The sequence below is a fragment of the Salmo salar genome, chromosome 21, assembly GCF_965601325.2.
Source record: "Salmo salar chromosome 21, fSalSal1, whole genome shotgun sequence".
In the NCBI taxonomy this organism is placed as follows: Eukaryota; Metazoa; Chordata; class Actinopteri; order Salmoniformes; family Salmonidae; genus Salmo; species Salmo salar.
Genome location: NC_138311.1, coordinates 42,899,235 through 42,913,323, shown reverse-complemented (window position 1 = coordinate 42,913,323; position 14,089 = coordinate 42,899,235). Strand labels below are relative to the sequence as shown.

Sequence of the window (14,089 nt, the reverse complement as noted above, 5' to 3'; positions counted from 1 at the left end):
GCGGCCTTTCAGGTTACGTCGATATAGGACTCGTTCTACTGTGGATATAGATACTTTTGTACCTGTTTCCTCCAGCATCTTCACAATGTCCTTTGCTGTTGTTCTGGGATTGATTTGCACTTTTCGCACCAAAGTACGTTCAAATCAAATCAAATGTATTTATATAGCCCTTCTTACATCAGCTGATATCTCAAAGTGCTGTACAGAAACCCAGCCTAAAACCCCAAACAGCAAGCAATGCAGGTGTAGAAGCACGGTGGCTAGGAAAAACTCCTTAGAAAGGCCAAAACCTAGGAAGAAACCTAGAGAGGAACCAGGTTATGAGGGGTGGCCAGTCCTCTTCTGGCTGTGCCGGGTGGAGATTATAACAGCACATGGCCAAGATGTTCAAATGTTCATAAATGACCAGCATGGTCAAATAATAATAATCATAGTAGTTGTCGAGGGTGCAAAAAGTCAGTAACACAAGAGTAAGTGTCAGTTGGCTTTTTCATAGTGGATCTTTGAGAGTATCTCTACCGCTCCTGCTGTCTCTAGAGAGTTGAAAACAGCAGGTCTGGGACAGGTAGCACGTCCGGTGAACAGGTCAGGGTTCCAGCAGGTCTGGGACAGCAGGTCTGGGACAGGTAGCACGTCCGGTGAACAGGTCAGGGTTCCATAGCTGCAGGCAGAACAGTTGGAACTGGAGCAGCAGCACGGCCAGGTGAACTGGGGAAAGCAAGGAGTCATCAAGCCAGGTAGTCCTGAGGCATGGTCCTAGGGCACAGGTTCTCCGAGAGAGAGAAAGAAAGAAAAAGAGAAAGAGAGAATTAGAGAGAGCATATTGAAATTCACACAGGACACCGGAAAAGACAAGAGAAATACTCCAGATGTGACAGACTGACCCTAGCCCCCCGACACATAACTACTGCAGCATAAATACTGGAGGCTGAGACAGGAGGGGTCAGGAGACACTGTGGCCCCATCTGATGAAACCCCCGGACAGGGCCAAACAGGTAGGATATAACCCCACCCACTTTGCCAAAGCACAGCCCCCACACCACTGGAGGGATGTCTCCAACCACCAACATACCATCCCGGGACAAGGCCGAGTATAGCCCACAAAGATCTCCGCGACGGCACAACCCAAGGGGGGGCGCCAACCCAGACAGGAAGACCACGTCAGTGACTCAACCCACTCAAGTGACGCACCCCTCCCAGGGACGGCATGGAAGAACACCAGTAAGCCAGTGACTCAGCCCCTGTAATAGAGGTAGAGGCAGAGAATCCCAGTGGAAAGAGGGGAAACCGGCCAGGCAGAGACAGCAAGGGCGGTTCGTTGTTCCAGCCTTTCCGTTCACCTTCACACCCCTGGGCCAGACTACACTAAATCATAGGACCTACTGAAGAGATGTGTCTTCAGTAAAGACTTAAAGGTTGAGACTGAGTCTGCGTCTCTCACATGGGTAGGCAGACTATTCCATAAAAATGGAGCTCTATAGGAGAAAGCCCTGCCTCCAGCTGTTTGCTTAGAATTTCTAGGAACAATTAGGAGGCCCACGTCTTGTGACCGTAGCGTACGTGTAGGTATGTACGGCAGGACCAAATCGGAAAGATAGGTAGGAGCAAGCCCATGTAATGCTTTGTAGTTTAGCAGTAAAACCTTGAAATCAGCCCTTGCCTTAACAGGAAGCCAGTGTAGGGAGGCTAGCACTGGAGTAATATGATCAAATTTTTTGGTTCTAGTCAGGATTCTAGCAGCCGTATTTAGCACTAACTGAAGTTTATTTAGTGCTTTATCCGGGTAGCCGGAAAGTAGAGCATTGCAGTAGTCCAACCTAGAAGTAACAAAGACATGGATACATTTTTCTGCGTCATTTTTGGACAGAAAGTTTCTGATTTTTGCAATGTTACGTAGATGGAAAAAAGCTGTCCTTGAAACAGTCTTGATATGTTCTTAAAAAGAGAGATCAGGGTCCAAAGTAACGCCGAGGTCCTTCACAGTTTTATTTGAGACGACAGTACAACCATCCAGATTAATTGTCAGATTCAACAGAAGATCTATTTGTTTCTTGGGACCTAGAACAAGCATCTCTGTTTTGTCCGAGTTTAAAAGTAGAAAGTTTGCAGCCATCCACTTCCTTATGTCTGAGACACAGGCTTCTAGCGAGGGCAATTTTGGGGCTTCACCATGTTTCATTGAAATGTACAGCTGTGTGTCATCCGCATAGCAGTGAAATTTAACATTATGTTTTCGAATGACATCCCCAAGAGGTAAAATATATAGTGAAAACAATAGTGGTCCTAAAACGGAACCTTGAGGAACACCGAAATTTACAGTTGATTTGTCAGAGGACAAACCATTCACAGAGACAAACTGATATCTTTCCGACAGATAAGAGCTAAACCAGGCCAGAACTTGTCCATGTAGACCAATTTGGGTTTCCAATCTCTCCAAAAGAATGTGGTGATCGATGGTATCAAAAGCAGCACTAAGATCTAGGAGCACGAGGACAGATGCAGAGCCTCGGTCTGACGTCATTAAAAGGTCATTTACCACCTTTACAAGTGCAGTCTCAGTGCTATGATGGGGTCTAAAACCAGACTGAAGCGTTTCGTATACATTGTTTGTCTTCAGGAAGGCAGTGAGTTGCTGCGCAACAGCTTTTTCATTTTTTTTTGAGAGGAATGGAAGATTCGATATAGGCCGATAGCTTTTTATAATTTCTGGGTCAAGATTTGGCTTTTTCAAGAGAGGCTTTATTACTGCCACTTTTAGTGAGTTTGGTACACATCCGGTGGATAGAGAGCCGTTTATTATGTTCAACATAGGAGGGCCAAGCACAGAAAGCAGCTCTTTCAGTAGTTTAGTTGGAATAGGGTCCAGTATGCAGCTTGAAGGTTTAGAGGCCATGATTATTTTCATCATTGTGTCAAGAGATATAGTACTAAAAGACTTTAGTGTCTCCCTTGATCCTAGGTCCTTGCAGGGTTGTGCAGACTCAGGACAACGGAGCTTTGGAGGAATACGCAGATTTAAAGAGGAGTCCGTAATTTGCTTTCTAATGATCATGATCTTTTCCTCATAGAAGTTCATGAATTCATCACTGCTGAAGTGAGAGCCATCTTCTCTTGGGGAATGCTGCTTTTCAGTTAACTTTGCGACAGTATTAAAAAGAAATTTCGGATTGTTCTTATTTTTCTCAATTAAGTTGGAAAAATAGGATGATCGAGCAGCAGTGAGGGCTCTTCGATAGTGCACGGTACTGTCTTTCCAAGCTAGTCGGAAGACTTCCAGTTTGGTGTGGCGCCATTTCCGTTCCAATTTTCTGGAAGCTTGCTTCAGAGCTTGTGTATTTTCTGTATACCAGGGACCTAGTTTCTTATGACAAATGTTTTTAGTTTTTAGGAGTGCAACTGCATCTAGGGTATTGCGCAAGGTTAAATTGAGTTCCTCGGTTAGGTGGTTAACTGATTTTTGTCCTCTGACGTCCTTGGGCAGGCAGAGGGAGTCTGGAAGGGCATCAAGGAATCTTTGGGTTGTCTGAGAATTTATAGCACAACTTTTAATGCTTCTTGGTTGGGGTCTGAGCAGATTATTTGTTGCGATTGCAAACGTAATAAAATGGTGGTCCGATAGTCCAGGATTATGAGGAAAAACATTAAGATCCACAACATTTATTCCATGGGACAAAACTAGGACCAGAGATATGTTGGACAAAACCCACTGAGTCGATGATGGCTCCCAAAGCCTTTTGGAGTGGGTCTGTGGACTTTTCCATGTGAATATTAAAGTCACCAAAAATTAGAATATTATCTGCGATGACTACAAGGTCCGATAGGAATTCAGGGAACTCAGTGAGGAACGCTGCATATGGCCCAGGAGGCCTGTAAACAGTAGCTATAAAAAGTGATTGAGTAGGCTGCATAGATTTCATGACTAGAAGCTCAAAAGACGAAAACGTCGTTGTTGTTTTTTGGGGGGTAAATTGAAATTTGCTATCGTAAATGTTAGCAACACCTCCGCCTTTGCGGGATGCGCGGGGATATGGTCACTAATGTAACCTGGGGGTGAGGCCTCATTTAACACAGTAAATTCATCAGGCTTGAGCCATGTTTCAGTCAGGCCAATCACATCAAGATTACGATCAGTGATTAGTTCATTGACTATAACTGCCTTTGAAGTGAGGGATCTAACATTAAGTAGTCCTATATTGAGAAGTGAGGTATCACAATCTCTTTCAATAATGGCAGGGATGGAGGAGGTCTTTATACTAGTGAGATTGCTAAGGCGAACACCGCCATCTTTAATTTTGCCCAACCTAGGTCGAGGCACAGACACGTTCATCTCTAGGACACAGAACGCATCTCCTTCCTGAGCGGTATGACGGCTGCGTGGTCCCATGGTGTTTATACTTGCGTATTATTGTTTGTACAGATGTACGTGGTACCTTCAGGTGTTTGGAAATTGCTCCCAAGGATGAACCAGACCTGTGGAGGTCTACAATTTATTTTCTGAGGTCTTGGCTGATTTCTTTTGATTTTCCCATGATGTCAAGCAAAGAGGCACTGAGTTTGAAGGTAGGCTTTGAAATACATCCACAGGTACACCTCCAATTGACTCAAATTATGTCAGTTAGCCTATGAGAAGCTTCTAAAGCCATGACATCATTTTCTGGAATTTTACAAGCTGTTTAAAAGCACAGTCAACTTAGTGCATGTAAACTTCTGACCCACTGGAATTGTGATACAGTGAATTATAAGTGAAATAATCTGTCTGTAAACAATTGTTGGAAAAATGACTTGTGTCATGCACAAAGTAGATGTCCTAACCGACTTGCCAAAACTATAGTTTGTTAACAAGAAATTTGTGGAGTGGTTGAAAAACGAGTTTTAATGACTCGAACCTAAGTGTATGTAAACTTCCCTCTTCAACTGTACCTTCAATAGGCACTGAGAGACTCCGGGGAAGTAGATAAAGGGCCTCATTGCCAAAATACCGAAGTATCCCTTTAAGTCCCTCTTTCTGTCCCTGGTTGGCCTTCACTGCTCCACTCTCTGTTTCTCTCTTCCTGCCTTTCAGTTCTTCTCTCTGTCTTTCAACCAGATGTTTATATTATATTTATATTTATGTCTCTTATTCAATCCTCCATTCTGTGAATAATGAACATGATTGCAGTACTTATTAATGATCTATTATCATGGATAATGCTATGGCTTGGTCATTTTATTACATGATTCAATGAAAGGGTTGGTGTTGCTACTCAGTGTTCATCCACTGGTGAACTGTCTCTCTCTGTACCTCTGTGTTTCAGTATGCAAGTACACAGTCCATGAACGCTGTGTGTCCAAAGACATTGCTGCCTGCATCAGCACCTACGCCAAGTCCCGCAGACACACCAATGTGAGTACACAACTACACACACAAAACACACACAAAAACACACCGGCACACACACACGTTTATTTTATTTTACTATTCTTGTGGGGACCAAACAGTTGAGTCCCATTCAGAATCATATTTTCACTAAACCCTAACTCCTAACCCTAATTGCAACCCTAACCCTAAACCTAACCCCTAAGCCTAAAATAGACTTTTTCCTTGTGGGGACTGGCGAAATGTCCCCCCTCGTATCCACTTGTTTTACAACCCTTGTGAGGACCTCTAGTGTCTCAGCAACATCTGACTAATGTTGCTGAGCAACCTGTTTCGTCAGGAGCAGAAGGGTCATGGGAGCAGGGATTCGCTCTCTCTCACACGCACACTCACACACACACACACCCATACGCACAGGCTCATGGGTGCAGAGAGATCATGCAGTGCTACTAATGTTGTTAACTGCATCTCTATATTTAACCCCTAATTTAATTAGACACCTTCTGGAATGATCTCACAGACTTGGAGTTGTCCCTCTAAGACCTTCTCTTTCTCTCCAGACGGAATTCTACTCTGTTTCAGCTCCACTTCACTTTTTCAAGTCTGGTTCAATAACAGAAGATGCCTTTCAGAAGGTCTCTTATTTTTGTAAATATCTGGCACAAAACATAGCATGTTTAGCACTGGATTAATGTGGTAACTTCCTTTAAATCATGATTGTTGTCTCTCTCTCCCTTCCTCCCTCCCTCTCTCCCTTCCTCCCTCCCTCTCTCTTTCCCTTCCTACCTCTCTCTCTCTCCCTTCCTCCCTCTCTCTCCCTTCTTGCTTCTCTCCCTCTCTCCATTCCTGCCTCTCTCCATTCCTGCCTCTCTCCATTCCTGCCTCTCTCCCTTCCTGCCTCTCTCCCTTCCTCCCTCTCTCCCTACCTGCCTCTCTCCCTACATGCCTCTCTCCCTACCTGCCTCTCTCCCTACCTGCCTCTCACCCTACCTGCTTCTCTCCCTACCTGCTTCTCTCCCTACCTGCTTCTCTCCCTACTTGCTTCTCTCCCTTCCTGCTTCTCTCCCTTCCTGCTTATCTCCCTTCCTGCCTCTCTCCCTCTCTTCCTTTCTGCCCCTCTCCCTCTCTCCCTTCCTGCCTCTCTCCCTCTCTTCCTTTCTGCCCCTCTCCCTCTCTCCCTTCCTGCCTCTCTCCCTCTCTTCCTTTCTGCCCCTCTCCCTCTCTCCCTTCCTGCCTCTCTCCCTCTCTTCCTTTCTGCCCCTCTCCCTCTCTCCCTTCCTGCCTCTCTCCCTCTCTTCCTTCCTCTCTCTCTCCCTTCCTGCCTCTCTCCCTCTCTTCCTTCCTGCCTCTCTCCCTTCCTGCCACTCTCCAGGCCATGCAGCATGTCTGGATGGAGGGAAACTCTCCCACTAAGTGTGACCGCTGTCACAGAAGTATCAAGTGCTACCAGGGCTTAACGGGCCTACACTGTGTGTGGTGTCAGATCACTGTGAGTAGTACACACCACCCTTTACTGGAGAACTCCTGGTATAGTTACAATGTTTTGGTTCATAGTGCCTCATGTCAAGTGCCTTGGCTAGTATCAAGTGCTTCAGAGTCTTCTGCTAATAAAAATGGTCTTGCTGACTTGCCTAGTTAAATAAAGGCTAAATAAAATAAAAAATAAAAATGGTCCTGAAGAAATTCACAGCAATAGTTTGTAATCAACCTATTATTTTTCACATTTTGACTTTACCAGAGATGTCCTCTAGATGTCACCATTTTCTTTTAAATGTTTAATAATTTATAATGAACACTCAAACAGTGATTCATCAAACCACCAGTAAGTGGAGTTCAAAGAGCATGTTAGGATTGTCAACTTAGCTTAGTGATGTTCTAATCCCTTTAGCATTACTGCAGTTTAGCTTGGATATGTTCTCATCCCTTTAGCATCACTGCAGTAAAGCTTAGATATGTTCTCATCCCTTTAGCATCACTGCAGTTTAGCTTAGATATGTTCTCATCCCTTTAGCATCACTGCAATTTAGCTTAGTTATGTTCTCATCCCTTTAGCATCACTGCAGTTTAGCTTAGATATGTTCTCATCCCTTTAGCATCACTGCAATTTAGCTTAGTTATGTTCTCATCCCTTTAGCATCACTGCAAATTAGCTTAGTGATGTTCTCATCCCTTTAGCATCACTGCAAATTAGCTTAGTGACGTTCTCATCCCTTTAGCATCACTGCCGGCATTCATTCTCAGTCTTGGAAGCAGCTAATGTACTCTTTACATGAATCAGACTTTGGCATGAACCAGGGGAAAGAGGATATATTCCTATAGTAGTATATTTTCCGTTAGTATTAGCTTCAAGCATTTATGGGGCATTTGAGTGAAGTGTTTTGAATAACGTCTGCCACTGTGTCAAATGACTTGTGTGAATATATCTTTGGTATTCCTTTCCACTCTCCTCCTCTCATCTTCCTCCGCTCCTTTCTTCCCTCCATTCTCCTCATCTTAAATAAGGATTAAATAAAACATGTAAAAAATCTTCCTTCCCGATCAGCTCCACAATAAGTGTGCGTCCAACATGAAGCCGGAGTGTGATGGAGGAGCCCTTAGAGACCACACTCTACTCCCCTCCTACATCTGCCCTGTGGTCCTGGTGAGATCACATGAAATCAATCACACTCTGAATCTCCTTTTTATTTATCTCCAATACTTCAATACTGAAAAACACTAACACCCCCTTGAGATATATATAATTATAGGTCCATAAAGTTATACACTTGCCCCATTTCTCTGTAACAATTCATAAATTCATAAACAAATGTATCTTTGTCTATGTCTGTCCATCCGTCCTTTTGTCTGTCTGTCCGTCCGTCCGTCCGTCCGTCCGTCCGTCCGTCCGTCCGTCCGTCCGTCCGTCCGTCCGTCTGTCTGCAGGACCGTCATTCTGTTGTGAAGCGGGGTGAAGGGGACTCCCCGCCCAGCAGCAGCCCTGACAACATGAGTCAGAGCTTGAAATTCACAGGAGACGGACAAGCACTGCAGGTGAGTAAATCAAGCCCAGATCATCTTCAGTGGTTAAAGCCTTGGAGTTTGTTGTGTTTGCTGATGGCAGGTTAAAGTGTGTGCTGTGTTTGCATGGGTATACACTACTCTACAGTATCTCATTAGCCTGTCTCTGATCTCCTGTTCAGATCACTCCTCTCCCAGGTACACATCCCCTCCTGGTCCTGGTCAACCCAAAGAGTGGAGGGAGACAGGGGGAGCGGTAAGTCACAGTGTCTCATATTATTAACGGATTGAAACACTCCTGCAATATACACTAGTATGTGGACACCTGCTTCCATTCAGCCTCAAGATCATTAGTGAGGTCGGGCACTGATGTTGGGCGATTAGGCCTGGCTCGCAGTCAGCATTCCAACTCATCCCAAAGGTGTTTGATGGGGTTGAGGTCAGGTCTCTGTGCAGGCCAGTCAAGTTCTTCCACACCGATCTTGACAAACAATTTCTGTATGGACCTCGCTTTGTGTACGGGGGCATTTTAATGCTGAAACAGGAAAGGATGTTGCCCAAACTGCTGCCACGAAGTTGGAAGCACAGAATCGTCTAGAATGTCATTGTATTCTGTAGCGTTAAGATGTCCCTTCACTGGAACTAAGGGAAATAGCCCGAACCATGAAAAATAGCCCCAGACCATTATTCCTCCTCCAACAAACTTTATAGTTGGCACTATGCATTCGGGCAGGCAGCATTCTCCTGGCATCTGCCAAACCCAGATTTGTCCATCGGACTGCCAGATGGTGAAGCGTTCTGGCAGTCCGAACAGTTATTTTGCTGACATTGCTTCCAGAGGCCGTTTGGAACTCGGTAGTGAGTGTTGCAACTGAGGACAGACCATTTTTACGCGCTGTGGCCTTCAGCACTTGGCGGTCCCATTCTGTGAGATTGTGTGGCCTACCACTTCGTGGCTGAGCCGTTGTTGCTCCTAGATGCTTCCACTTCACAATAACAGCATTTCCAGTTGAACAGGGCCGCTCTAGCAGGGCAGAAATCTGACAAACTGACTTGTTGGAAAGGTGGCATCCTATGACAGTGCCACATTGAAAGTCACTGAACTCTTCAGTAAAGCCCATTCTACTGCAAATGTTTGTCTATAGAGATTGCATGGCTGTCTGCTCAATGTTATACACCTGTCAGCAACAGCTGTGGCTGAAATAGCCAAATCCACATACTTTTGGCCATGTAGTGTATGTTTCATACAGTCCTGTAATGCTACTGACAAAGTGTTATAAAGACTTTGGCTGACTGTTCATCATAGAATCAAAGTAATATGAAGCTAGCATAGCTAAAGCTAACAACAATAACTGCCTGGTCTTTGGAGATTAAATTCTATAATTTTTGGGCTATGTAATTACAGAGGATTTAACATTTTGGAAATAATGATGGTCCATTGGCTGTTCTGACACAGTGTCCTAAAAGCAGTTGTTAATGAAAATGAATGTGTTCACTGTTTAAGCATTCTCTCCTCTCTCCTCCCACCATGCATTTCACAGCACCAGGAGGCCTGCTTTGTTGGCTTCAGAAACTCCATCACCATAGCAACACAGTCTTAAATACCACTTAAAAGGGAAATTATTCTCTATTATTAGACATGTTCTCCTAAAAAAAGATGCATTTAATCTCTGAGTGCAAAAACAAAGCCTATTTCTGCTCCCTTTGATGTCAATAAGGAAATGAAAGGGTTGGTGTTGAGTCACAGATTGGTCTTGTTTTTGTGAATGAGGCTTTCAGGCAGTTTAATGACTGTTTTACAGCATTTTAAATGTCACACGGTCCTCTTATATTAAATAGTATATTTATACAAATTTTTCCTTCTGAATGAACTTTGTAAAACTTAAATTTAAGTTTTCTTCATGACACATTCATAACAGTATCATAGCAAACTGTATCTGACACACCATATAGAATGAGTTGCATTCTAAGCCAAATGTTTTGTCTGTGGTGATGCATTCTAACCTAGCTGTCGGCTTTCTGTTGTCTCTTGCCACTGCTTTTCACACTCTGACCAAAGTGCAGTGTGGGTATTGGAAGCTACTGACGCAATTACCAGTGCAAGGTCAATGTGGAGCCTTCAATATAATAGATCTCCGATGCAGCTCCTGCTTGTCAATGTAACAGGAAACTGCTATGTCAATGGGCACAGTAAGCTGTAAGCTGATAATTACAATTTTAGAGCAAAATCACATTTACTGTGGACACCATGTTAACTGTGTTTTTTAAGTAAAACTTGTAATTAAATGTTGCTACTTTACATTCTATGTCTGTCTTTGTATGCATGCAGTATTAGTTCTCTCTCATTCCCTCTCTCTCCCCCTGGCTCACTCTCTCTCTCTCTTACTCTCTCTCTTTCCGTCTCTCTCGTGCTTGCTCTCTCTCTCTCTCTCTGGCTCGCTCTCTCTCTTTCTCTCTTTCTGTCTCTCTCTTGCTTGCTCTCTCTCTCTCTCTCTCTCTCTCTCTCTCTCTCCCTCTCTCTCCCCCTGGCTCACTCTCTCTCTCTCTCTCTCTCTCTCTGGCTCGCTCTCTCTCTCTTTCTCTCTCTCTCTCTCTCTCTCTCTCTCTCTCTCTCTCTCTCTCTCTCTCTCTCTCTCTCTCTCTCTCTCTCTCTCTCTCTCTTCTGGCTCCATTTTGCACATTGTTTGAGTTTGTCAGCATGTGTGTATGTGCAGTAACTCTAACAAAGCTGTCATATGGTCTATATATATATATATATACATATATATATGTCTTCTACAGGGTATTGAGAAAGTTCCAGTACCTGCTGAACCCCAGGCAGGTGTACAGTCTCGACCGAGGGGGACCCATGGTGGGGTAAGACTAATTCATTACTATAGACCCATGGTGGGTTAAGACTCATCCTCACCGCTATAGACCCATGGTGGGTAAGACTCATCCTCATCACTACAGACCCATGGTGGGTAAGACTAACTAATCACTATAGACCCATGGTGGGGCAAGACTAATTCATCACTATAGACCCATGGTGGGGCAAGACTAATTCATTACTATAGACCCATGGTAGGGTAAGACTAATTCATTACTATAGACCCATGGTGGGGTAAGACTAATTCATTACTATAGACCCAAGGTAGGGTAAGACTAACTCATCACTACAGACCCATGGTGGGTAAGACTAATTCATTACTATAGACCCATAGTGGGGTAAGACTAATTCATTACTATAGACCCATGGTAGGGTAGGACTAATTCATTACTATAGACCCATGGTAGGGTAGGACTAATTCATTACTATAGACCCATGGTAGGGTAGGACTAATTCATTACTATAGACCCATGGTAGGGTGAGACTAATTCATTACTATAGACCCATGGTAGGGTAAGACTAATTCATCACTATAGACCCATGGTGGGGTAAGACTAATTCATTACTATAGACGCATGGTAGGGTAGGACTAATTCATTACTATAGACCCATGGTAGGGTAGGACTAATTCATTACTATAGACCCATGGTAGGGTGAGACTAATTCATTACTATAGACCCATGGTAGGGTAGGACTAATTCATTACTATAGACCCATGGTAGGGTAAGACTAATTCATCACTATAGACCCATGGTGGGGTAAGACTAATTCATTACTATAGACCCATGGTAGGGTAGGACTAATTCATTACTATAGACCCATGGTAGGGTAAGACTAATTCATTACTATAGACACATGGTGGGTAAGACTAATTCATTACTATAGACCCATGGTGGGGTAAGACTAATTCATTACTATAGACCCATGGTGGGGTAAGACTCATCCTCATCACTATAGACCCATGGTGGGTAAGACTAATTCATCACTATAGACACATGGTGGGGTAAGACTATTCATTACTATAGACCCATGGTAGGGTTGGACTAATTCATCACTAAAGACCCATGGTGAGGTAAGACTAATTCATACTATAGACCCATGGTGGGTAAGACTAATTCATCACTATAGACCCATGGTGGGTAAGACTAATTCATCACTATAGACACATGGTGGGTAAGACAAATTCAGTACTATAGACCAATGGTGGGTAAGACTACTTCATTACTATAGACCCATGGTGGGTAAGACTAATTCATCACTATAGACCCATGGTGGGTAAGACTAATTCATCACTATAGACACATGGTGGGTAAGACTAATTCATTACTATAGACCAATGGTGGGTTAGACTAAATCATCACTATAGACACATGGTGGGTAAGACTAATTCATTACTATAGACCCATTGTGGGGTAAGAGTAATTCATTACTATCGACCCATGGTAGGGTAAGACTAATTCATTACTACAGACCCATGGTGGGTAAGACTAATTCATTACTATAGACCCATGGTGAGGTAAGACTAATTCAATACTATAGACCCATGGTGGGGTAAAACTAATTCATAACTATAGAGCCATGGTAGGGTAAGACTAACTCATCACTATAGACCCATGGTGGGTAAGACTAACTCATCACTATAGACCCATGGTGAGGTAAGACTAATTCATTACTATAGACCCATGGTAGGGTAAGACTAACTCATCACTATAGGTCCATGGTGGGGTAAGACTAATTCATTACTATAGACCCACGGTAGGGTAAGACTAATTCATCACTATAGACCCATGGTGAGGTAAGACTAATTCATTACTATAGACCCATGGTAGGGTAAGACTAACTCATCACTATAGACCCATGGTGGGGTAAGACTAATTCATTACTATAGACCCATGGTAGGGTGAGACTAATTCATCACTATAGACCCATGGTGGGGTAAGACTAATTCATTACTATAGACCCATGGTGGGGTAAGACTAATTCATTACTATAGACCCATGGTAGGGTAGGACTAATTCATTACTTTAGACCCACGGTAGGGTAAGACTCATCCTCATCACTATAGACCCATGGTGAGGTAAGACTAATTCATTACTATAGACCCATGGTAGGGTAAGACTAATTCATCACTATAGACCCATGGTGGGGTAAGACTAATTCATTACTATAGACCCATGGTGGGGTAAGACTAATTCATTACTATAGACCCATGGTGGGGTAAGACTAATTCATTACTATAGACCCATGGTGGGGTAAGACTCATCCTCATTACTATAGACCCATGGTGGGTAAGACTAATTCATTACTATAGACCCATGGTGGGGTAAGACTAATTCATTACTATAGACCCATGGTAGGATAGGACTAACTCATCACTATCGACCCATGGTAGGGTAAGACTAATTCATTACTATAGACCCATGGTGGGGTAAGACTCATCCTCATCACTATAGACCCATGGTGGGGTAAGACTAATTCATTACTTTAGACCCATGGTGGGGTAAGACTCATCCTCATTACTATAGACCCATGGTGGGTAAGACTAATTCATTAATATAGACCCATGGTGGGGTAAGACTCATCCTCATCACTATAGACCCATGGTGGGGTAAGACTAATTCATCACTATAGACCCATGGTGGGGTAAGACTCATCCTCATCACTATAGACCCATGGTGGGGTAAGACTAATTCATTACTATAGACCCATGGTAGGGTAAGACTAATTCATCACTATAGACCCATGGTGGGGTAAGACTAATTCATTACTATAGACCCATGGTGGGGTAAGACTAATTCATTACTATAGACCCATGGTGGGGTAAGACTAATTCATTACTATAGACCCATGGTGGGGTAAGACTAATT

The 14,089-nt window shown here is 43.6% G+C and overlaps 1 protein-coding gene across 4 annotated transcripts in view; it reads left to right on the top strand.

The window, feature by feature from the left end:
- Nucleotides 1-14,089, top strand: part of LOC106582334 (diacylglycerol kinase beta-like) — a 191,201-nt gene that overhangs the window by 65,050 nt on the left and 112,062 nt on the right. For all 4 annotated transcript variants that reach the window (XM_045704808.2, XM_045704806.2, XM_014165320.3 and 1 more), the window contains 6 exons: nucleotides 5,295-5,383; nucleotides 6,729-6,845; nucleotides 7,899-7,997; nucleotides 8,279-8,386; nucleotides 8,536-8,609; nucleotides 11,135-11,209. In XM_045704808.2, the coding sequence (XP_045560764.1) occupies nucleotides 5,295-5,383; nucleotides 6,729-6,845; nucleotides 7,899-7,997; nucleotides 8,279-8,386; nucleotides 8,536-8,609; nucleotides 11,135-11,209 (562 nt within the window). The remainder of the gene's footprint in view (nucleotides 1-5,294; nucleotides 5,384-6,728; nucleotides 6,846-7,898; nucleotides 7,998-8,278; nucleotides 8,387-8,535; nucleotides 8,610-11,134; nucleotides 11,210-14,089) is intronic.